This window comes from Mastomys coucha, unplaced genomic scaffold, assembly GCF_008632895.1.
Source record: "Mastomys coucha isolate ucsf_1 unplaced genomic scaffold, UCSF_Mcou_1 pScaffold18, whole genome shotgun sequence".
Classification (NCBI taxonomy): Eukaryota; Metazoa; Chordata; class Mammalia; order Rodentia; family Muridae; genus Mastomys; species Mastomys coucha.
In genome coordinates, this window is record NW_022196900.1 from 25,915,429 (window position 1) to 25,941,481 (window position 26,053).

The following is a 26,053-nucleotide window of genomic DNA, read 5'->3' on the forward strand; positions in this document are numbered from 1 at the left end:
TTTCCATCTGCTAACCTTCATCTTATGAGACCTTGAAGTGACCTCAGGATCTAGGATTCTCTTTCCGCTGTTCATATATCCTTGTCGGGGGTGGGGGTGAGGGTGAGAGTGGGGTGTGCATTTTCATCAGTAGCAACTATAATAAAAGCAGCCAGCTTCTAGAGAGCACTTACTGTGTGCTGGCACTATGCCCACAATAACTTTCTGTACCCTCTGAACTTGTGGTAGGTAGCTGTATGCCTCACCAAAAGATCCTCAACTGATGGGTAATTGAACTGAAATTCAGATTCCATCCTATCTCTATCTTCAAGGTGGTCATGTTTATTAGAGTACCATAGGTATTCAGTCAGACTGCTCTTTTGTGAGGATAAATGTATGAATGGTGAATGAATGAATGAATGAATGAATGAATGAATGAATGAATGAGTGAATGAGTGAGTGAATGAATGAGAACAATAGTGCCCCTAGTGGCCAGTGCAGATATTTAAAGAATACAGACTGAAAAAGAAAGAAAAAGAGAACAACAGCAGGAGGGAGAAAACAATGTAGGAAAAATGTGGGTGAAGATGATGAGACATTAAAAATATTGGTATGCTAAACAATTTTACTTGTAGGTGATGTTTCCTCCACTAAAATTATCCCCACCTTTAACCAGTCTACTTGGAGAAATATGCTTATTTCAAAGATGTTTTTTGTCATGCTTAAATTATGTTCCCCTAAAATGCTCAATGAAGAAATCTTTTGATCCATTGATAAGCACATAGATGCATTTTGAATGACGTATGCAGGTGGTCTTGGTGGCTGAACTATGGTGCTCTTAGTGGAAGACTAGTTTTGGAGATGCACGGTTGATTTGTCCTAGGTATTTTTGTGAGGTTCAATAGCAAATGAAAATTCAGTGTGAGAGGGAAAATTTCCATATCTCTGTTCATTCAACCTTATGTGAAATAGGTCATCAGTAAGCAATGTTTACATGCCATATACTAAGCAAGGAGATGGAGTCTGAAAAGAAGACCTGGGTACAGTTCCTTCCCCTAAGGACATCCTAGCCCTTGTGGCGGAAGCCAAGGGGGTAAACAGATAGATGACATCATTGTAACTGCTATAACTAAGCAATTAATAGAGCCCCGTGGAAGCAGCAGGATGGAAACACTGTGTTGTGGAACACCCATGTTTATCATGGGACTACACAGTACTCTGAAAATTCAAATCTGTGAATGGTCTCCTCCATCTGAAAGGATCAGGGTGTTTGTATGAATTTAGCAGTATGATTTGCCTTGCATTGAGTATGTCATGTATATCATTTTAAACACAGCCATGAAGACATAAATCAAATGAGAACAGCCTATATGGCTCGATTTGTGATTTAGTTGTGGACATTGACCCAGAGTTGCCTTTTGGAATATAATGGGAGAAATAATTATTGTGCAATTCAATTGATCACCATCTATGTTAAGCTCAAATAACCCATTATATTCTCCCTACATAGTATTTATCATACTGTATTGCAGTTACCCAGGTACCTGCCTATCCTGTTTGACTCTGAGCTCTTTAATAGTAGACAGTATTTCTGTTTTCATATCTATATATTTATAATTTAGACTTGAATTGGATACATTGGTGCATGATAAATAAGCTTTTATAAATGAATGGCTGGATTTGAGATGGATCCAAATAAAGAAGAATAAGGTGGCTGAAAGAAGGTACTAGAAGGCTAGGAGCTTTAATAGTTGATTTATCAGGCTTTAGGAAAAGTCAGATAGTGAGAGCAAATGCACTATAAAAAGCATTGGCTGTTATAAGTGACCCTGGCCTCTGAGTGGACCAATTACCTGTTGCTATTACCCATTTCTGTTGCTCTATCTTCATTTTCTCCAAATAGCTAATGTGCTAGCTCTGTAGCTTTCTGTTCTTTCTCCATGCTTCCCTCTAAGTCTTTGCAACCTATCTAGTTCTAATTTGTGGCATGTGCTCCTGCTTCTTCCACACCTCTCTCCTATACATACATGGCTTCCTTTTTTTTTGACACTCATCATGACTGCCAATCTCAGGAACAATTCCCAAAGCCTGGGATAGTACATGGTCTAACAATTATTTTTAAACAAATACCCAGGTAGATACATAATGCAAATTTACAGAATAAGTAATCTAGGCTCCTCAGCACACAAATGGAGAACTTACTATTCTGAAAAGAGAAAGAAACCATCACAACTACCATTGCATCTTAAATACAGAGAAGGCATAGGTCCTAGTTCCCCTGTCCATTTTCCTCTATCTTAGTGTCTTAAAAAAAAAAAAAAAGATTTGGACCCAACTTGCTCAAATATAGACTTAAAAAATTTCAGAGAGTCAAGTCCTACCATTAGGTAAGACTATACCTGCCCTTTCATGCCTGGAAAGCCTGGAATACAGTGGGAAAAATGATCAGTTCTAGATTCAAAAGTGATGCAGTGACAACTCAGAGTTGTCTCAAAAAATCTCTGTGTGTCTCTCCAGATCAACAAATGCATAGCATATGTCCCACACTGTAAGATATAGCCATGGATAATACAGAACAGGTCCCTGTCCTTGTGGACTTTATGTTCTCAGGAGAATCGAAAGGCAATAACCTAGGAAACAGTTGTAACCAACCAATTGTAAGTTCATTGGGAGAATCATGATTAGAAAATGCAAACATCAAGCTTTGGAAAATGACTACTACAGAAAAACACTGGCTGGTAGGATCAAAATGAGGCTTGCATAAAGGAGGAGAAAGACTGAGTGATAGGGGTCAAAGGCTGAAATAAAATGCTAGTGAACATATCATGGTCAGGAAGAGCTGAGGACAGAGGCAGAGCTTATGAAAACCACTGGGAGATGTGTATATAGAGAGATCAAAATAGCTCAAACCAGGAGATGTGGATATTAATCTAGATGTGTGAAGGTGAAGGACTGAACAGAGAAAGCCTGTCAATGGCTTATTAGGTCCATTAAACATTTTCCAATCAGGGGGCTGGATTACATGATGGGTGGGAGTCTCAATCTCAACATTATCATGGTTGAATTTATTGCTGAATTTTTTATTATTTAGTATTTTGATTAATATAATTATCACTTATTTTTGAAGCCATTCCCAGCTAAAATACCTAATTTCCTTTCATACTTTACATCAACAGGGAACAATGGTTTTTTGCACTTGGCTTCAGAAGAATTTGAAGATATGTATGAATCTTAAGATTTTTTTGTCAAAGTTTGTGGTTGTGCATACTATTTTTTTTTGAGTCCAGAGTTTTCATCAGCCCAAAGCAGTTACTTAAATACTAAAAAACAGGGAGCATCCCAGGTCATCCCCTGAAGGCTGTTCCCATCGCGAGAGTCTGAGGAGTGGGAAGGATCTGTGAAAAGGAGACTGTTGATGCCTAGTTGTCAAGTCAGACTGAAGAATTGCACTTTTCATCATCTGTACTTTTGCTGGAGTAAATAGAATTTAGGCTTTTATTCCTCTAAGGAGGAATTAGTGTATTCCTTAGAAATATAATCTACAACTTTGTTTATTCAAACTCTGTTCTCTCAGTTTCTCTGAGTTTTTAAATAGGCAAAGTCAATTCTATTGTTGCCTGAAATGTTCCTGCTGGTATTACTCACTTTGGTTTTTATATATTGATTTAGTCCAATCCATCCTAACCTTCTATCAGTTCTTGAGTTCTTACTAGTCCCCCATCCCTTCTTCTTCCTCACTTCCATTCTTTCATCCATTCCTCCACCCTTTCATTCGTGGATCTGTATAAGCTTCTATTTATCAGACTTGGGCTAAGGACAAGGGCACAAGTTAGGAGAATGTTCGAATTGTTAAGATACTGTGAATTCCTAATTTTTTAATTTTCCCAAACATTCCACTGAACCTGCACTACCATACTGTACACTTTGAAAGCCACACACATCAGAAGTCAAAAACTACTTTAAAAGAAATTAAAGTGTGCTACCTGCAAAGGTATGTAATCATCGGTATTCCCTGTAGCTATTGGAGTCAGAAACTGCACTGCCAGGCAGTTTGGTTTTTGTTTGCTTGTTGGTATAGCAACACTAATATTTTTGGTCAATTTTTTTTTGAGCTTTGGGTCAACAGGTTGTGGAAAGCCATATAGAATGAGAAATAGAATCGAGCTCACAGGGAACTAACTACCTTCTTAGGTGGAGACAAGAAAGACAGCTGTCAGTCCCTTGGTTCCTGGGACCTTCCTTGTGTACATTCCCTCAGGGACTCTGAGCGTCTGTGATCTCTGAGCATCGCTGGACATAGGAAGTAGCAAGAAACCCTCATGATGTGAAGTTGTTGCTGTTTCTGAAGCATTTTCAACATGCACCTATCATATTCCCATTCACCTTGTAAAACAAGCATTCTCATTTAATACAGTGAGGTCTTTGTATTCTCAACAGCAAACACATGGTTTTTAGGCTTTCAGCCACAAGCTGCCTTTTTCTCCAACTCCTACCCCCACTCTGCACCCTCTCCAGTACAAAGCCTTTTGTCAACAGAGCTATCTGTTTACAAACAAAGGCTTCCAAGAGGAAAGGATCAGCAGCTCAAACAAGCTGCCAAAAAAGTGCCCCTGATTCTGTCCTTGTGATGCTTGAGCACTGTGTCACCCACAGCAGCTCTCTTTGGAAGACTCCCATCTTTCCACCTGTCTGTATGTCTCATCTCCTCTGACTCCTTCCACTATGCAGTAAAACCATGAGATCCCTAGAGTAAATGGGTGGTCAAATGCTGATCAGGGGCATTTGAAGAGGTAGGAGATATAGCTTAGTCAGGGATCTGTTGTAATGGTAAAGACAAACCTAAATATATGCAGCTTGCATGTTTCATGTGGCAACCTACATGAAACAGAATCTGGCAGAAGAGTCATTAGCTGGGGATGTACAATAGTTCTATGGAGAACAAGTATCACCAAGGTCCTGAGCAACCAAGGGAGTGCTTTATCCATTCACTCTGACTCAAGTCTGCTGTAGTTTCCTCTTACTCATAGTAATGGAAGTAGCTGATATATGGAAAATGTACTCTAAGACAGACTCTGTTCTAAGAATGTTGCCTGGGTTTTCCTCCTCCCAAGGAACCTCTGAATTAACAACAGTATCCCAGGTTGCTAAGTAAGGGGATGAAAAATTTTAAATGATTCCTGTAAAACATACATCCCAGTCAGTGGTAGAATCCATTCTCTGGGTCAGTATTGTAACCGTGCTCCACCACAAATATCCTAATACCAGACCTGAATGGCTCAGAATGACATTCCGCTTGCTGTCCAGACTCGGAGTCCTACCAGCTGCTTATAGTGAAACAAGTTGAGAATACTCAGCCTCAGCCCCATGGCACTTTTGGGGTATGCAATTCTCTGCGAGTGCTTTCCCGTGGACTATAGCATGCTAACCAGCATCTCTAACCCCTACCTGCTTGGAGCAAAGCAGGTCCAATCCACTCAACAGTTGTCATGACCAAAAATGGAAGTGTCCATTCCCAAAAAACCCTACAGAGGGAGAAATCTTTACATCTTGAGAATGTCAGACTTTACATTCATCATTAATTGCCTGATATTCTTAGAACACATATTCCCATTTCTTTGCCTTTGCACATTAGCCTTTTTCTTAGCCTTATAGTATTCTTGGCTTGCCTCCAATCAGTCTTCTATGTTCTATAGCCTATTACACTCTTGGTCTCATTTAAGACAGACAGGAAATACTAACATATCTGAGTGACTAATCTGTTTATTTTTATGCTTAAAAAAACATAAAAAGTATACCCAATTCCAAATTTTTTATTTAACCCACACCCAAAGATTCCTTAGGAATCTTGAGTTTAAACACCTAATGTGTTTCACATATGTAACAGATTTCTATTGGCTTTACCATATGTCAGGTAACAAATTACTCACCATGGGTCTTAAGTCAAAGGACATATACCTCTTTTAGATGCATCAGCTGGGCCAGAATGGGGCTTAGATCCACTCTTCACCTTCCCTCAGTCTAATAGACAGGAATGCAGAGACAGAGTTAACTGAAATTCAGACCCTGCAACTAGAGATCATGAGGAAAGATGAGTATAACACAAATTCTGAATCCTTGATAGGTATCTCAATGTCATGTGTTTTAAAAAGCCATCATGGACTTGTTTTGAGTTGAGTCAAAAACTAATGATTTTATAATAGATGTCAAAACAACAGAAAACTAACATCCAGTTAAAAGTGTCATCAGTCCTCTCCAAAGTTTTAATTACACTCTAGTCTCATCATTAACCAGCTTGCACTGTACCAGATTGCCACTGCCACAGAGTCCTGAGATACTAATCCTGGCTCTCTCTGCCCTGTCACAGTGAAAAAGAGGTGCCACATTACACATAACTAATGGTTCCCAATTTCTGTCCTTTAAAACTCCCAGAGATACTTTCATATCTGTGGAAGAAAGTTGGATCTCACTTCATACCAACCTCAGCCCTTTGCAGTTTAGCCCCAAGCAGCCCTTGCCAGTTCATCTCCTTCCACTCTCCAGTCCTTTCTCAATTCTATCAAGTGTAGATGTCTTTTTCATCTTCAGGCTGACCTGTAGGTAGCAGGTCTCATCTGTGCTTATCCTACCCTATCCTTGAAGGCTTTCATCCCACCTTGTTTCCACAAAAATCTTGTGTCTCATCAAGATTTAGCACTTTGAGATTCATCCAGAGAAACTTTTTTGAGCCTCCTTGTGTGAACCTAGTCCTCCTTTATTTTTGTGTCATCAAGGGGTTAACTCTGACAGGATAGTGCCATTTCAAAGTTAAGAGCCTCGACTCTGGACTCAGATGGTGGCCTTGGAGCCCACCTCTATCACTTATTGAGGCTTGAGCCCATTATTTTCCCACCTATAAAACAAAAACAATAACAATGCAGCCCTGTTTGGATTTCTGTGCATCCCTGTAACAATCCATGCAAAGTGCTCAGCCCATGCTGGCACAGAAAACTTTGGCAAACATGTCTCTCCATGGCCTTTCTTGCCCAGGAAAGAACTCTGGGTGACACTGCCCTGTGGAAGGGAGTTCTGGTCGACCTGGATGGATCCCTTCTCCATCTCTTCTTGCCATCTCTCCCTGAAAGTCTGACCCATCACTGTAGGCCAAGAAAAGGTGATGTCAAGCTTACTCAGAGCTTTTTGTTTCCAGAGCTCAGCCTACACTGAGTACGTTTATTTATATAGAACAAGCTATGGACCTATGTCAGTAATGAAACATGTCACTTTGCTTGCCCATCCCTTTTACCTCCTTATTTAAGAGGGAGAGACTTCGGAAACCAAAAGGCACAATCCAAACAAAAACCCACAAAATATTATTCAAGTATGGATGAGAAAGGATTGCAAAAGATACATAGCACATTATTATTATTATTATTATCTCATTATTATTATTATTATTGTTATTATTATTATTATTATAATGAATCTCCAAACCATAAAGCTTTGCCTTGTATTTCCAAGGAAAGTCATGAAAATTATTTCACCACCGTCTGTTCATTAGAGTTGACATAATGCGTTCCAGTGAGCGTTATCAGCTAGGTTGTATTTCCTATTAGTTCTTCTGTTTTCTATAGTCTAATGTAATGACCATGGTGGCAACTGCTCGTTCCATCGATGAAAAAACTGAAGGCCAGGACATAAGAGGCTCCTGCACTAGTATAAGGATGCTTCCAGATGTCTTCACTTCAAGGATCTCCATCCAGGACTGGGAAATCTCAACTCTGGTTTCTCCATAAGCCTTAGGCACATTCATCTTACATTCACTCATCTATTCAACAAAGGTTTATTGGGTACTTATGCCCTAGGCACCATATGGATGGCTCTAGATGCAGACTGGTGATAGACATGCACTGTGTGCCCTCATGAACTTATTGTTCAGTTTCAGAGACAACTTTATAGTGGATATCTGAAATCAATCATAGGACTAACACTGATCATTGCTATGGAGAAGTAAACAAAGAACCAAATAACACACAGCAGTGAAGACTCAGGAGTGAGAGCCTCCACACTATAATATTTCATGTAATAAAATAACAGGACAAATACTTTTTAAAATCTGCAGAAAGATGTCCAAGATCTAAGACTGGCTATATCTGTCACAAAAGACAGAAGTAACAGGTCCTCATCCATGTGCATATACTGGTAGTACAGACTCCTGACAAATGAAAGTCTAGTGGAAGAAAAAATACTATTTAGTCTACTAGACTAGAAGGGCATTAGGCAAAGGAAAAGAGTAATGTTTCTAGCCAGAGGAAGCAGTGTGGGTCAGGTGGAGGGACTAAACAAGAGTCTGCCTACATGCTAGAAATAAGATGAGCTAATGCTTTTATGGAAACTGAAGATGGTCTTAACATGGAAGGATCAGAGAAAGGCTTGCATGTATTGCTGGATCTAGTGATAATTACAGATTATATCATGATTGAAGTAAACTTCCAGAACATAGGTTAGTTAAGAGAGTTCTAGTGGTAGCAGGGATAACTTTCTGAGAATCAACTGCAAGCTTCCTTATGCTCATTGTCACTAACTCTTTATATTGGGCAACAAAATCATTTTATGAACTAAGAAGGAAAACTTTAAACAATTGTTATGATTTTCTTAGATCTCCATGTGCATGGTGGCAGAACAGAGATCTAAAATTACAACTCAGCCCAATATTGTAAAAGCCATAGTAGTAGTGTGTCTCTTGTGGACTTTCAAGCCTGCAGATAAAACTCTGTGTCCATATAACTACATATAGACACAGTTTCTCAATGAGAATGTGTGGAATACCTATTAAGCACTACTTTTTGCTAAGTAGTATAGGATATATTGTTTAAAATGGTACACACATAAGCACGTGCTCTCTCTCTTTCTCTCTCTCTCTCTCTCTCTCTCTCTCTTTCTCTCTCTCTCTCTCATACATACACACACACACACACACACACACACACACACACACACACACACAGCAGGGTGGGACTTGGAATAACCAAGAAAAGCTAAATTATGATCAGAGTAAAGAAGCAGAAAAAAAATCACTATTTAATGGTGCTTTCCTTCCCCAACAACTCATATAAGAATCATTGTCTTGATGCATGTTACATACAGAATGTAATATTGTTGGTTTGATGTCATTGATATGTCTGTGTGGTTATGTTTAGATGAACATGTGAAACTTGCTCCTGAGCATTTTAACTGCATCTGTTTTCTCTTTTCTCCAGTTCTCATCATTTTTTGTGGTCTCCCCCACGTGCATTTGTTCTTTCTTGCCCTCACATACACAGAGGATGATGCTCATTTCTTGAGCACATATTTGACACCAGACACTCTAAGTGTTCTATGAAGAGTGTCTTGTTACAGCTCTCTAACCAGAGCTGCATTGGAGTCATCAGAGATTCACAGATCTGTGTTTGCTTCTGAGTAGAGCTCTTAATCTCTAGACAATTCACTGTGCTGTCACTCAAACATTCTCATTGATTTCCCCTGCCATACATGTGTACATATGAGCATCAGTCAGTTCTTTCTACTTACTAGTCCTTGTGCTGTGGCTAAGGTCACCAAGAGTATGTACGTACCTTGGAGCTTCCCTTGCCCTCTGTTAATTTGCAGCAATGATCTTACCTGAACCAACATAGCATCACCAAAACAGAAATCCTCTTTGTTTTTGAAACAGCTTCTTGTATAATTCAGTAGATGATATTATTCAAGTTTGGATGAGAGTGCATGTACTATGCTCTTCAAATTTAAACTATTCCTTATATTTCCATGAATTTAGTGCATAAATGAGGCTACCAGTTAACTGTGTGAGGGAAAATAGTGCTGTTCTTAGTGAGAATGTCTCTAGCCACCAAGGAAAGTATCTTGAGGTACAGACAGAAGGCATCTGTGTGCTGAGTTAGGATTTAAGACTCAGATTCTGGTTCTGTCCTCCACAAAACACATCAGATGATCTATACTCGTCTTGGATCCCCACTTTTCACTTTTGTATAGTGCAAATAATCTCCGTTTTTGTCTCCTTTAGAGAGTACTGAAAAAAGCACATTAAATAAATGAGATGCTCTGTAGATTTCAATATTCATATTCTTCTATGTTATAACTAATAGTTCTATTATAACAGAACATGAAATCAGAGTGGGAGAAATTTAACAATTACCCAAAAGAATAAATATGCAACTGATTGTAAGTGAATTCTTATGTTTTTCATAGAACCTGTAGTATATGAGTTAAGTCCAAGTTATCACAGATTAAACAAACTTGGCCATCACTGCAACTATCTTAAAACTCAATTTTCTCATTGGTGGAGGGAAAATAGAACTTACCCAAATGAAGCAGTAGTAATGGTCCAAGAAGATGACAGATAGCAAGCTTTTGGTCATGTTCATTGCACATCATAATTAGTGGGCATGTTTATTTCTAGGCACATATAGCTATGACTGGAATTAGAAAATTCTGGTGATATCTTGAATAAGACACATGATAATAATAGGTTTTCCTAATTGTATTTTCCTATTCTCCACTTGTGTCTATTTTGCATGCATATATGGGCCAGGAGGAATCATCAGTCCCTAGCTAGAGAGCGCATACTGAGCCTTGCCGTGTCCCATGCTTCAAATATCTCTCTAGCCAAGGCCTGATACAGTGGATATTACAAGAATATGAGTTGAATGAACTGTTAATGAACAAATTCATATATCAGATAAAGCTTAGAGCTGTTAATTTGGCCAAATCTAAATCTCACAGACAATACTAGTCAACAAACTCAGATATCTCGACGACAATTAGAAGTACAGGCCATTCAATAGTTTTTAAATGTTCCTAGAAATCAGAACATTGGTCACATTGCAAGAAAAGGATGTAAGTTAGTCTGCCTCTAGTACATTTCTGAAACAGTGAATAGGTCTTCCTAGGTACTATGAAGCTATATGATTGTAGAAATATGAAGGTTCTCTTGTTAAGATGCCATACAGGTAATTCAGCATGGGATGGAGTGGTAAAGGGATTGATAACAGAATCTAGTAAGGAAATTTCCCTCTTGACTCTACTTGATATCATAGTGAAGAGTGAGGATAGAGCAACCTTGAAAAGGGGATTACAGGAACCATCTGTGTTTAACCGTTTCCTTAATAATGACTCTGTCCCTAGGGCTTAATGAATGAGTGTAGAGAGGAGTTTCTCAAGTCATCAATATGAACAAACATAGACTTCTCATGTCATTGCAGAACCATTACCAAAATCTGGTATCTGTGTATCCTTGGAGGATGAATAAAATTGAAATCCACCCTCGCCCTAAGCTTTTCTACCTTCTCTTTACCCTTTTCTTCCTTCTACCTCCACTCATGATCATTCATAGGGTATGACAAAGAGAACAATGACTTATATATCTGTGGCTGACAATAATGAGAGAATGAAACACAGCTGAAGAGCACAGAAGGAAAACATAGCCCAATTCAGAGTGGATACAAAAGAACATTCACTCTGAATATCAATAACACATATAGCTACATTTATTGAATGCTATGCAAGTGTGAATTTTCCATCTCTCGGTCCTTCCTATTCTGGGTGGGAAGTACTTGTTATACCACTTTATTTATGAGGAAACTCCAAAGAGAAGGGGTTGAGGGGGTGGCAGGAGGTATTGCCTGAGGCTCCCCTGCTAACAAGAAGCAGAGCTGGGGCTCAAGCACACCAGTCTGATTACACACTACAGATGTTTTAACACTTAGTATGTTGCCAATGGCTGTGTGCCAGGTCCTGACAAGTTCGTTATCTCTTTAGTTTCATCTACAACTGTCAGAGGAAGAAGGGTTAAACCCCACTCTATAGATGAGTACTAACCCCAGAGGAGGTTTCCTCCAGAATTACTGAGTTCCTTCACTGATAAATGGTAGAGACAGCATTTGAAGTCAGATTTGTTGGTCTGTTAAACCCTGAACAACAACAACAACAACAACAACTTCTTCCTTGTTTACCTTCTTCTCCTTCTATTTCTTCCCCAACTTCCTTCTTTTCCTCCTTTTTCTTCTCTGACTCTGTCTCTGTCTCTCTTTCTCTCTCTTTCTGTGGCATGCACAGCTTATTAGATGTTCTATTGCTGGGAAGAGACCCCATGAACACAGCAACTCTTAATGTGGACCTCTGGGAGCTCTGAGACTGAGCCACCAACCAAAGAGCATCCACAGGCTGTACAGAGGCCCTGACACACATGTAGCAGAGGCCTGCTTTGTCCTGCCTCAGTGGGAGAGGTGTGCCTAATCCTGCAGAAACTTGAAGCTCCAGGGTAAGGGGATAGCAGGGGAGTACTCCACCTTCTCAGAGTCAAAGGGAAGAATGGATGGGGGAAGGGACTCTGCAAGAGACCAGGAAGGAAGTAGAGTTTAGGATGCAGATTAATTAATTAATTAATTAAAGGAGATGATTTAATTGCTTACAATTTTCAAAGATTTAGTCTTTTATCATCATCGAAGGAAGGATGGTAGCATGAAGACAGACTTGATGTTCTTCCACAGACAGCAGGCAAAGAGACAATGGTCCTGTCTAGAGCATTTGAAACATCAATGCCTCCCACCACCAGTGACACACTTTTCCAAAAAGGCCACACCTCCTGATCTCTGTCAAGTACCACCACTGCCTAATGGCCAAACATTCAAATCTGTGAACCTATGGAGGTCATTCTTATTCAAGCCAACACACTGTATATAGGTGTGCATGTGCATGTACACATGTGTGTGTGTGAATGTATGTGAGATACGTGCATATGTTTTGTGTAGGTATGTACAATCATGTGCAAGTGCAGGGTTCCTGCAAATGCCAAATTATGAGTCGTCCTTTTATTTTATGTATTCTATTTTATGTATTAAGTCAAGTTTCTCGCTAAACCTGAAATTTACAAATTCACTTAGTGAAACTGATAAGCTGTACCACGTAGTCTGGAGACAGTCAAAACTGTTTCCTCGCACAGATGAAGAATCTGGGCAAGAGCAGAACACATACATGACTCACTTACAGGGAACCTCACTTGAGCAAGTGTTGACTGTGTGATGAGGTGACATTGGATATTTTTGCCCCTCTGATACCAGGAGACCAAAACACCCTTTGGGATCATCTTAGCTTTCTTTTAATGACCAGTGGTTTAGAATCCTTCGGGTCATTTTGGGGGCCTCCCCTGAATAAACCTAGTGCAGAGACCATGGGTATACTTAACCTAAATCTGTCTGTTTTAATTACTCTCCATTGGACAGATAAAAGCTTTCCATAGGAGTGCTCTCTCAAGCATTTTTCTGTGGTTTTGATACTGGTGATTAAATCATGGAAAGCAATGCATAACAAAACAAAAGGCACCAGTGTTGACCTTTAGCTTTTAAGTTTTTTTTTTTTTTTTTTACATCCTGAAAGAAACTGTATCGTTGACCTAAATTTCTCTTTTCATCCCTCTGTTTGTATTCTCCTGTCAGATTCCCATAGATCATGGGTATTGTAAAGTCAAGGCCCCAAACTTGCCTCTTCTACCCATGACCTTACATTTCCTACAGTGGATCGCTATGTTAGAGTATATGAAGAATTACAACCCTAGAATTCAGAATCTAGGAAATTGGATGGACCTTTAGGTCTATCTATTGTGATCTTCCCATCAGGAGAGAGAATGAAGAAGCTCAGAACATATTTATCTAGCGGTGCACAGCAGAGCAGTATCAGAGGAGGCACAAGAGCCTCTGATGGCCTAGAGTGATTCCCATGCAGGAATGCATCCTGGAATCCATTTTGTCTTCAAAGTCAGGCAGAGAGGAGTCAGAATTGTGTTTTTCCAAGACCATAGCAGAGATTCTTGGGACATCACTTATGATCTTCATATTAAATTTTCATATTTACCAAAGGCATTATAATAAAAATTTTACAGGGTTATGTAAGCCCAAGGTATGTGTGTTTAACATGGACATTGTTACATAGAGGTTTTCAAAAACTGCTATTATCATTATTTATTTGCAACTGCTACTTATTTATTGCAGGGAGAAATGTACTGTGTAGACTTTTCTGTCTTCCTATCCTCCTTCCTGTCTTCTGTCCCCCTATACTCTCCAAAGGAGAAAAAAACATAGCTGAGTATGCAGTTGCATGGTTGGCTAATTCTCTGCTCAAGGCAGTGGCACCTATAAGACCAAACATCATACTATGTTGAACATCCAAGGAACCGTACAGAGAAAAAGAGACAGAGTTCAGTTCTGCCCCCTACCCCAGCTATGGAAGATTGAAAATGGGCATTGAAGTTGTACCACTTACTACTGCTTAGTTCTACTGACTTTGGCAAGGGAATATCACTTCTTTAAAGCTCAACTTTTGTCACTTGTAATAGATGGCAGCTATTGTACAAGGCTGGAGTGAACATCATAGGAAGTAGCCTGACATGAGAGCAGCTACCCATGAACTCAGTACATTCAAGATGCTTCAGGGAAGTAAATTCACACACAAACACAAAGCTTGCCTTTCAGGAGGGAAGATTTTTCTCTGTGTGTGGACTATATCACCCATCTTTGGCTCCTCCTAATTGACTGTGCTCTGCTCAAAATAGAAATGGAGGAAGTTGAGGCATTATGTCAGAAGAATAGAAGGATTTGTGGACTGGGCACAGGACAGTGAGAGATGGACAAGAGTTTAGAGAAATCCCAGTGGGAGTGTTTGAAAAGCATGCTAAATGATAACACAACAGTCTGCTGGGGCTTACCTGGTTGAGGCTCAGTGTCTGTGTGACTGAAATAACATGCATCTCTTTTCTTACAATCCTGGAGACTGTGAGTCCAAAATTCAAGTCAGCCCAGGTTTATTTTCTCTCTCACGTTTTTAATTGGCTATCCTTTGTGTGTCTCCATGTGTTCTTTTCTCTGAACACATATGTGCCTCAAATGTCTCCCCTCATCCAGACACTAGTCATAGGATTTGATCTTATGGTGACATTGCTGCTATATGATTACCTCTTTAAAGACTGTCACCAAGTAGAGTCACAGTCTGTGATTCTAGGTGACGTGACTTCAGCATGTACATCTTAATGAGGTCTCAAGCACTCAGTTTATAACAAATAAATAGATGAGTGGCTATCAAATTATCATAGAAACCTGAAGAAAGATGTAGACACTGGAAGCTAGGACAACCTTGAATCTATAGAGAGTCTGGCAATGGGAGTCTTAAAAATGGAGGACAAGCTCAAGAAATCATACCAAACTCTCAGTCAACAGATGCCTGTGCAGATGTTAGGTCCCAGCAGAATTGGATAAGTGCAACAGATTGTTAGTATTAAAGAACTGCTTTCTGATTCTACTTTTAGGTCTAGGCAAAAGCAAATCACAAGACTCAGCCTTCTGGATTACACTTCAGCTCAGCTTGCTTGTGTTGGCAATGCAGAGCTGGTAGAAGTATTCTTAGAGGAGGCCAGGCCTTAAGACAATCTACAATAAAATGCTTGGTGCTTGGCACATGAAGTAGTAACATTATTGCAAGCCTGAGGATCCTGTAAGTCCAAATTCAGCACTGTGCCTTGGACCTCCTGTTTTTGAGCCTCAGAGGAGTGCAGAAAAATGACAGTGTGGGTACTGGCAGCTTTATGGGCAAGGTTAAGGAGATAATGTACAGCACTTGATATTCAGTCATTTCAAAGTAAGAGTAGCATGTTTATGTGGAGAAAAGAGAAATAGAGATGTATACCCCCTAAAGTAGAATCTTTAATGTGATTCATAAAACGTGCCCCATAACCCAGAGCATTCTACCAACTCAAGGCTATAGAGGACTCTGTGCAGGTCTCCTGCCTTCAGGGTTCCCTGCCAGATGTGAGCTTAGATGGAATGGTGACAATGTAAAAGAACAACAAAGCGAACAGGTAAAGGCACTTGCTGCTCAAGGCTGACCCCCTGAATTTGATTCTTGAAAGTGCATAAAAATGAAAAGAAAGACCCAACTCCACAAATTCTCCTCTGACCACCTCATGGGTACCATAGCATGTATGTACTCCCATGTGCTATATAAAATAACATAGAAACAAAGGCCTGTCAAACATCTGGGAACCTATGAAGGCATTTGCATATAAAACATAGCTGCATGTAGACTAGGGCATACTAGAATGGCAACAGACTGGTAGTCTGGCAGCAAGTTCCTTAACAGAAAGCCCAAGGATGGGGTCCTCTACTGCTAAGGTGACTAATCTTCTCTCCCTCTGGATAATGTTTACAGTTGCTTCACTCACCTGAAAAAGGACCCTTGAAGTCACTTTCATTACCTGGTCCTGTAGAATTATATTATTTAGCAGGTATATGCTAATTATATGCAGATTATCTGCAGAATTGTGTTTGGCCTTCTGCCTTGTCATACATGGGATATGTCCATTAAGTCTATCCTCTAGTCCCTCACAGATGGCTAGCTTAAGACAGACATTCACCATTTTTTTCTTAGAACTATGTCTCTATCTTGCTGAACAAGTGTAAGAAAGGACAGTACAGAGTTATATGAGTACTCTTGGGTACTCCAGAGAATGCCATTTTTGAGTCTAAGCATGAGAATTTAAGATTGAGCATGACACAAGGCATCCAGTTCAAACTAACACATACATATGAGCACTATCTATACACAAGGGACCATTTTAGCAGTGAACAAGTGGGCTCTTAAAATTTAGGAGAGAATCATTTGATTTCAAGCCCCTGGTAAAATAAGAAGGGAAGAAAGGAGGAAAGATATCATGTTTCCTATTAGAAAACTCTTCATTATCTTTTTATAGGATGATGATGATGATGATGATGATGATGATGGTAGATAAATTAAATGAAAAGGGGGGTACACTTAGCTAAGAGGTATGGAGGACACAAATGGGATAGCTTTAGCAGACTCTGATCCCATTGACATTCTAAGTGGATACTAAGACAAGAGCTCTAGAGAAATTAATTCCAAATGTGAAGACAGCTCTTTGCCCTTGGAAAGAATCAGTGCAGAAGTAACTTGTAATATGTAGTTTGTTAATATTATCTAAGTTGGTGTAAATATAGGATTTCTAAGTGTTTTTGGTTTTTGTTTTTGTTTTTGTTTTTGATTTTGTTTTCTTTTTTTCTTGTTTGAGTCTTCACCCTGTAACTTAACCTATCAGGCAAGATGATTTCAAGGTACTTCCTTTACAAAGGTGGACCCTTTGTATTTTGTTTTTCTTACTCATTCATTTCTAATTTACTCCCAGTCCCTTCAACATCTTGAAAGTCAGCTCTTGTTTGGATAGCCTGTGTGTCAAGGATAGTATATCCATTACATCTCTTAAGTAGGACAACATATTTAAAGAGAGATACAGATGGAAGAATCAAGGTCCACAGAGATGAGGTGATTTTGTCCCAGACATATGGCCTGTAATTGCTGTCATCATGAGTCAAAACAGGTTATCCTGGGCCTCAAATCCCCCCCTTCCTTAACAGTAGAAACACATCTGTCCTCTGGTTTTCCTTGTTTTTTAGCAACTGAGACATAAATTACTGCCTTCAATTATGTTTGCCTTTAAAACCTCTTTCTTAGTTTCATGTTTTGAATTACATGTGGCCATCCTTATTCATGGGACACATATTGGGTGCCCACTATAACAAGGGAAAAGACAGTTTATAGACATGACCCAATGTGGTCATTACCCTCAACAACCATCTAGTCTAGTAGAGAAGAGACAACAGAATGGAGACAGGCAATTCCACAGTGAGCGATTTGATGCTGTTTTCTGAAAGCAAAATCAAATCAGTAGTGAGAATGATCCATATTCACAGAGCTATCAGGGATTGTCCTTTGAAAGATATGATTTGTGTGTTAGTCATTGGGAAGCCTGGGAGAAAGGAAGTCAGACATGGGTTGACTATGTGATTCAACACATTGTTCAAAGACCCAGGGGCAACTATTCCACTGCCAATGTCACCCAGATGGTGGAAGTGGAATGATTGTGTTAGGAGACTCTGTCTATTGCTGGAAAATGTTGTGAGTGGGAAGAAAGAAGTGGGTGGGCTTGTATCCTTTGCCAAATGCTGGCAGTGTCAGATGCTAACATAGACATTTGTACAGATGCTAAGGTCTGAGTGCCCACAAAGGAGAGAAGACTGTGTGGGCCTCCTCTATTGATTTTGCTGTACATTCTCCCAGTTCATTTGATGAGTGTTAATGACAGATGCATACTCAGAGTTACAGTGACCACAATGATACTCACTGAGAGTAGGGACTGTCCTTCCAAAACGAGCATCTTTTATTCATTCTTGTCTCCTTTTCTTTTTCCTCTCTCCTGGCTTTATACGGCATCTGAATCTTAAAATACACATGTAATTAGAAAATACTCTTTATCATCCAGGAGCTCTGCATATGCCAAAGCACAGTGGGTATGTTCCAGAAATACTGGGACACAGGGGAATTGATGAGTACAAAGATAGTCAGTTGTATGGGGAATCTGTTGAGCTGCTCATTGGAGTTTCTACATGATCTCTAGATAAGTACATCTACCTTTAAATGTCTTTAAAGACCAACTAAATCTTGTGATAACTATCTTGAATTTTCTTTGGTAGATGATGAAACCCAAAGCCTTGATAGTGTTAGTAAAGGGGGTGTTTTACAACTTGCACTCAGGACAGTTAATTGCAAGGTCATATACCAACCATCTAACCTCATATCCATTTTTTTCACTTTCTTTAGTTTTCTTGTTCATCATTACTCTCCTTAAATGAGAGTCTTAATACTGCCACAGTTGTTATCAGTGTTCAATAAGCTAATACATATAATGACCTTATCATGATGCCTTGTCTGTTATGCAGTACTAGTAGAGTTTACACTTTACTAAAGTATCTATAAATGTGTGAATAAATACATACATACATGCATACATACATACATACACACATACACACACAGGGAGAGAGAGAGAGAGAGAGAGAGAGAGAGAGAGAGAGAGAGAGAGAGAGAGAGAGAGAGAGAGAGAGAGAGACTATAAAGATAGGAATGTTAGATAAACAGCACTTGGTTCTTGGGAGATTTGTACATGATTCTGTAAAACCTTAAGAATGACCTCTGTTCTCGGTGTCTCAGTGTCCTCACTACTGATAAAGTCAAGGAATTTGGAGGCAGTGATCTTCTGAAAATTTTCCAGTTCAGCTGTTAAGTGTCTACCTTTCTTCCAGAACACATGCCAGGGATAGACAAGGCTCATGTTAAAAAGAGAAACACTGGCTTTCAAGCCCTTGCCTTTTATTCTTCTAGAGCAACCTTTTCCACAAATTCATGTTACAGGTCATTCACTGGACTGCTAATGGCAGTTGTCTGCTTGTAGTTATGGTAATGGTCCAAGAGACAGTCTTTCTAAATGAGCATCTTCCACTCCTTACACTTTCCCTAACATTTACTTAACCTCATAAATAGAAATAATACTTTTCTACCCAACACTTTTGTAAAAATAATTGGCAGGCTTTATTATCATTGGGGTTTTTTGTTTTGTTTTGTTTTTTAATTTTCTATAGTTAAAATACCCATTCTTCTCACAGAAGTTTCTTGCATGCTTCATAATCAAAAAAAGAAAAAGAAAGAAAGAAAAAAAAGAAAGAAAGAAAGAGAGAGAGAGAGAAAGAAAGAAAGAAAAGAGAAAGAAAGAAAGAAATGAAGGAAAAAGAGCTAAACTTCATCTATTCATTTGCCATACGGTGATAAATCTAACTTGTTTCCCTATTAGTTCCTCTAGCTCTTACCTAGCCCTAGGGGTGGTCCCAGAAGCTGCATTAGTAGTAGCCAGGGTTTCAGAGAGCTTTTTGAAAACTGTTCTAGAGTATCCAGATGTGAATTTTATCAGAGACAATAACTTACCTGCATCTACTTCCATGCTTTATTTATTCATCTTTCTCTTTTGGGGCCACATAGGGCTGTATGACAAATGTTCTTATACCTCACGTGACCGAGGATGGGTCATTGGCATTCATACCATCAGTGATCAAGGCAACAGAGATCCACGCTACTTTTTCTCCTTGAAGACAGACCGGGCCAGGAAAGTGACCACCATTGATGCCCATCGCAGCTACCTCCCAGGTCAGTGGGTACACCTAGCTGCTACCTATGATGGGCGGCTGATGAAGCTCTATATGAATGGTGCCCAGGTGGCAACCTCGGCTGAGCAAGTAGGTGGCATATTCAGCCCACTGACCCAGAAGTGTAAAGTGCTCATGTTGGGGGGTAGTGCTCTGAATCACAACTTCCGGGGCCACATTGAACACTTCAGTCTATGGAAAGTAGCCAGAACCCAGCGAGAAATTGTATCCGACATGGAAACCCATGGCCTACACACCCCTCTACCTCAGCTCCTCCTCCAGGAGAACTGGGACAATGTGAAGCGCACTTGGTCCCCCATGAGGGATGGCAACAGCCCCCAGGTGGAATTCAGCAATGCCCACGGATTTCTGTTGGACACTAATTTGGAGCCCCCTCTTTGTGGGCAGACACTGTGTGACAACACAGAAGTCATCTCCAGTTATAATCAGCTCCCAAGTTTCCGGCAGCCTAAGGTGGTGCGCTATCGTGTGGTCAACATCTATGATGATCACCATGAAAACCCGACAGTGAGCTGGCAGCAGATTGACTTTCAGCACCAACAGCTGGCAGAGGCTTTCCAGCACTACAACATCTCCTGGGAGCTGGAGGTACTGGATGTGAACAGTTCCTCTTTGCGCCACCGCCTCATCCTAGCCAACTGTGACATCAGCAAGATTGGGGATGAAAAATGCGATCCTGAATGTAACCATACACTGACTGGTCATGATGGTGGAGACTGCCGCCAGTTGCGCTACCCTGCGTTCATGAAGAAGCAGCAGAATGGTGTGTGTGACATGGACTGCAACTACGAAAGGTTTAATTTTGATGGCGGAGAGTGCTGTGACCCAGACATCACTGATGTCACTAAGACATGCTTTGATCCTGACTCTCCACACAGGTAAGACTTTCCTGGACAAGTGTCCAGCTGAGAGCTCACTGTGATGTTCCAATTTTGTAGATAAGATACGTAAGTTCTCGAGGTGGTTGTGGCATTTTTCCAGTCTGTGCAGCTATCTTGTCAACAATGCGAGTTTATCTTTAAGGTTATCAAGAATACATACGTACAGAGTCCTTTATGAGACTACTTACTGAGTGCTTGCTATTGACCATGAAGAAGGCCTGAAAATCCTGTTCTCTCAGAAAGCTCAGGGGTTAAACTGGGGACAATGCAGTGCATGCAAATAGCTGTTGTGCTGTCTGTGGTAGTGTTGGTTCCTTTTGTCCCAACCAGTTCAGTAGCTTCTGGCCACAGGGTACTTACTTAAAGTTAACTCAGTTAAAAGTAAATAGAACTATTTTTATTTTTATATTTTTACTTATTATTTCATGTTTATATATTTGTGTCCAGAAGCACTGATGATTCAAGCCTGTAATCTCAGGTATTTAGGAGAGAAATACAAGAAGATTTTAATTTCAAGGACTTCCTGGGTTACAGAATGAGTTCAGGGCCAGCCTGGGAAAATTCGTGAGACTTTATCTCCAAATAATAGAAGGCTAGGTTTATAGCTCAGTGGTAGAGCATTTGCCTAGCTAGTACAAGACTCTAGGTTCAATCTTTAGCAATGCACACACACACACACACACACACACACACACACACACACACACATGCACATGTAAATAAAACTGTAAGAGGTAAAAGTCAGTTATTTTATTACCAAATTTGCTAATGGGGTTTGTGGCTTTTGTGCTGGACAAATGACATGGAAATGTTCCACTGTGAGGTCCAGTTCTGTGGATGCTCAGCTGGTAGATCTTGTGTCATTCAGATCCTAGCTCTACCAATTTCTCACTCTTAGATCTCCTAAAGGCTCTCCCTGGATCTGTAAGATGGAAGTGAGAAAGTGATGACTTTTTAAGTTGCAGAAGTCAGAGAGAAGGCGTTACAAAACGCCATTATTCTACATCAGTGACCTGAACCTTAGTAAATCTCAGTAAATATGTTTCTCGAAGGAAAGGAGGGGGTAGTCAGGGAGGACTGTGCAAAACACTCACTTTATGACTTGAATGTGTCATGGAGAGTTCTTTGGAACAGGTGAAAATTCACCACGGTCTTCAGAAGCAGTCATAATGGGAAGAACAACAGAGGATCTTCAGAAATGTAACATGGATAATAATATGCACTATACTTCGTATTCATGCTTTAAAAAGTTTTCCTGTCATTACAAAATGGTAACTGTGTGAGGTGATAGAAATGTTTGTTATTTTCACCATTGTAACCTTATCCCTATGTTTCCATCCCATCAAGAAATGGTTTGAACCTTAAACGTATACAACAGTGTTTACGTTTAACAACAAAAATAGTAGAAGGTATTAGAGAGATGACTTAGAGGATAAGTGAAAGCAGGATGAGCTGAGTTCAAGTCCTAGCACCTATGTAGATAGCATGCACAGTCACTTATGCCCACAGTATTTGCCTCAGAGGGCAGAGCAGTCAAATTCTGGAATCTTTTTAGCCAGTCACCTAAGTAAAATGGTGAGCTTCAAGTTCAGTGAAAAATCCTTTGTCAAAAACAAGGTGGTGGAGGATGACGACATAAAATACTAGACATTATCCTCTGTTTTCTGCTTGTACACACACATGCACATACAATGAATAGGTATAATTTCAACATCGTTCAAAGATTGGATTGAGGAAGAAAGAAAGACATTGAAGGAACAGTGAATTTCCCTTGTACTATTCCTGAGATGCAGGAATGAAAGATACCTGGCTGCTGCCTAAAACCAGCAGTCCCAACATATAACAGGGTAAGCTGCATTTCCCGTGGGACCTTCGGTTTGAAGTTAGGGAAAGTGTCAACACCCTCTTTCCTGTTTTTCTCAGGTTCATGGGGGAACTTTTCCGCTCTGTCCAATACACAGAACCCTGGACTTGCTGATCGCTTCAGCACATTTGCCGACGTATGCAGGTTTTCTGCTGATACTTCTCTTTCTCTCTCAAAAGAGCAAGGACCTCCCTTGCACAGGCAAATACCTATGCTCAGAGAAGTGAGGATTCTGGCAGGAGAATGTCCTGCCTGGCAGCAACTCAGAGAGCATGGGAGCTCAGCCTGCTGCTGCACGGAGGGGAGGGCTCCTGAGCACTCGCTTGTTACAGACTCATACAGCATACGAAGGAAGGTGTAGTGTATGGTTAGGTCGTTTCTGCTCACATTTGAGTCACAGAAGAATCTGACAAAGGACATAAGATGGGACCTAGTATGTTCATTTGAGTGGTGGAAAATTGTGGGAATTTACAGTTTAAGGTGCATGATTCAGTAAAATCATTGAGCAAATGGAAAAATCTAGGTTTTCTGTGATCAGTGCAGAGGGTTCTCCTAAGCTCAGCTTACATGAGTTACATGAGTTCTAAGGCAGAGTCAGTAGAGAGAAGAATGAGAATATCTGAAAGTCATGCGTACACTGATCCAACTAACGATCTCTGATTCATGTGACAAATTCAGTATCTGCTAATGGCTGAGAGACAGGTACTCAACCTTGTTTTATTTAAAGAAATTCCAGATTCTGAAAAGCAGTGGGGTACATCTCCAAAGTTATCCTGCTAAAGTGTGGAAGACTTGAACTCAGACCTAGGCTTACTAATTCTAAAGCCATTGAATGGGACTATATTTAAATCTAAGGACAAATTCAGTAACATTAACGCATTGGTTAGCTGCCAGGTTAGCTCTTACAAAGCTGTGGGAGAAGTCTGATAGCTTTGAGAGTCAGAACCAAAGGCAACTGGCCTTTTCAGAGTCCCATGCTAGCGTACAGAGACCATGGGGCCCCAGGTTCCAGATAACTCAAAATCAGCTGGCAACACTGGCAGATTCCAAAGGCCTCCTGTTTTCTCATCACGAGACTGCATGCTCCAAATGTCTATGCACGGCCATGTGCCAGCAGTGTGACCACTCAAGCCAGGGTCTGTTTGTTTGGTGCCTGGGAAAACTGTATGCCCAGAGTGAGCCCCACCAGGCCCTGTGTCATCATGACTAAGCTGGGGTTATTGGTTCTGGCTGAATCAGCTCTCCTGTGTGCAGAAAGAAACCTGTAGAAGGGCTGAGAGAAATACTCACTTTTTGACTTTGAACAAGTGAGAGGAAGGAAGGAGGAGGGGAAGAGAAAAAAAAAACAAGAGAGAATGATAAAGGCACGAAAGCAGGGAGGCTACTAGAACAGAGGCAGGAGCCATGAAAACCAGGCTGCTATTGCTTAGGTGACTTTTAATGAAGTGCTAGGTTAAAAGAACACAAAACAAAGCAAAGCAAAACTCATCTGGCTCTCTCTCTCTCTCTCTCTCTCTCTCTCTCTCTCTCTCTCTCTCTCTCTCACTCTCTCTCTCTCTGTGTCTGTCTATCTGTCTCTGTCTCTAATCAAAGGATGCAGAATGCAGTCTGGGCTGGCCATGTACTCATGGATGTGGTGTCCTTCACTGGAGTGTGGTTGACCTAACAAGGGCGGTACCCTTAAAGAAAACTTACTCCTCCATCCCCTAGTTTAATCTCTTGTTAGTGGCTCCTCAGCTAGGAGTAAGGGCTCATGACCTCCATCCCTACCCCATGCACAAGCAGGAAACCACAGCTGCCAGTAGTTCCCAAGTGCATGTGCGGTCCTATGATGTTTAGAAGACAGTTTCACTCTAGCCTTTCATGACCTTTGGGTGTTAAGATCTTCCTCTCCTCTTCTATGATGATACCTGAACCTTCGGGGCAGGGATGTGGCATACATCTTTCATTTGCCACTGAGCACTCTATAGACAATTATTTGTACTTTGTCCAATTATGAGTTTCTTTGTTAAATCCCTCCCTATGCTCAAAGCAACTCCTCTAATAAAGCTCTAGATCTAAACAAACCAAAGAGTGGAGAGTTACAGATTTGGAGAACAGTTTGATATTATGTCCTTTAGCAACATAGCAATGTTCATCCTTATGGCCTATGAGCTCCGCACACATGAGTTCTTAGCCAGGTTTACAGTATCAGTCTGGCATTTTGTACTATAGGATTGGTTAGTTAGTTGCTCACATAATATCCACATAACTGTTATATTCCTATGATTGTATCTTACCAAAATGGTAACTCACAGAGTTCACAACTAGGTAAGATGGTTGAAGGCTTTGTCCTTTATCAGTTGCTATAACACTTTTATGGTACCATGGAAGCTAGCTTTAAACCACCATGCTTATCCTATAACAAGAAAGATTATTCTATATCCCATCTGATATTGGGATTTAAAATACAGATAATTATTGTATATAGGGGGAAAAAAGCAGTTACCTGGAAGAATGGTGATTTCCTTGAGCATCCAGGAATATCCCCTGGAGAGGTCACAGTCAGGTTCCTAGAGTGAAACAGATGGTACATTCACACAGAATGGTTAAGGGGAGTTGAAGGAGGGATGATTTTGAAGCAACGACAACTACTTACAAGACCATATACAGTATTAAAAAGATCTAGGAACTTTAGCTCTTCACTTCATGGTCATCAAACATGAAGACACATTTTTTTTTTTTTACTTTTCTTTTGTAAAGGAAAAATGAGTGGGCAGATGTAGTAACTACAAATTGTGGCTGGACTGAAAAGGCTTTTCAATTTTGGCTGTGGCTTTTATAAAAAGAAAGAAGTCTCCTGACCAGAAGCAAACTAGAGGAATCAATGTTATCTTTCTCTCCTGACTTACCCATGTAACCCATAGAGGTCACTTCCCTGAGGTACAGAACAGCTCTTGTCATCTCGATGAGCAGACAGGAATGTCCAGGGGAGAGAGAAAGCCAGACCATGCTGAAGGTAGAGACAGAGAGAATCAGTGAGGAAGCAAGTCACTGGAAAAGAACTACAAGAAAATAAAAAGATCATCTGTTGATGGTTTCTATTCAAAAAGTAAACCAGAAAAGGTTTCTCTTCTTTCCTCACAGAGATCTTTGTTACCCAGTATCACTTTCCCTTATTCCATTCCATTTCTACTCCTCATCATCCTCTCCCTCCCTCTCCTTTTCTCTATCTCCCTCTCTCTATCTCCCTCTCTCTCTCC

General features: G+C 40.3%; 1 protein-coding gene across 1 annotated transcript in view; it reads left to right on the forward strand.

Annotated features, from left to right (window-relative positions):
• The window catches only part of Pappa (pappalysin 1), a 228,720-nt gene that overhangs the window by 12,414 nt on the left and 190,253 nt on the right, over positions 1-26,053 (forward strand). The window contains exon 2 of the mRNA XM_031377655.1: positions 19,882-20,944. Coding sequence (XP_031233515.1) covers positions 19,882-20,944 — 1,063 coding nt within the window. The remainder of the gene's footprint in view (positions 1-19,881; positions 20,945-26,053) is intronic.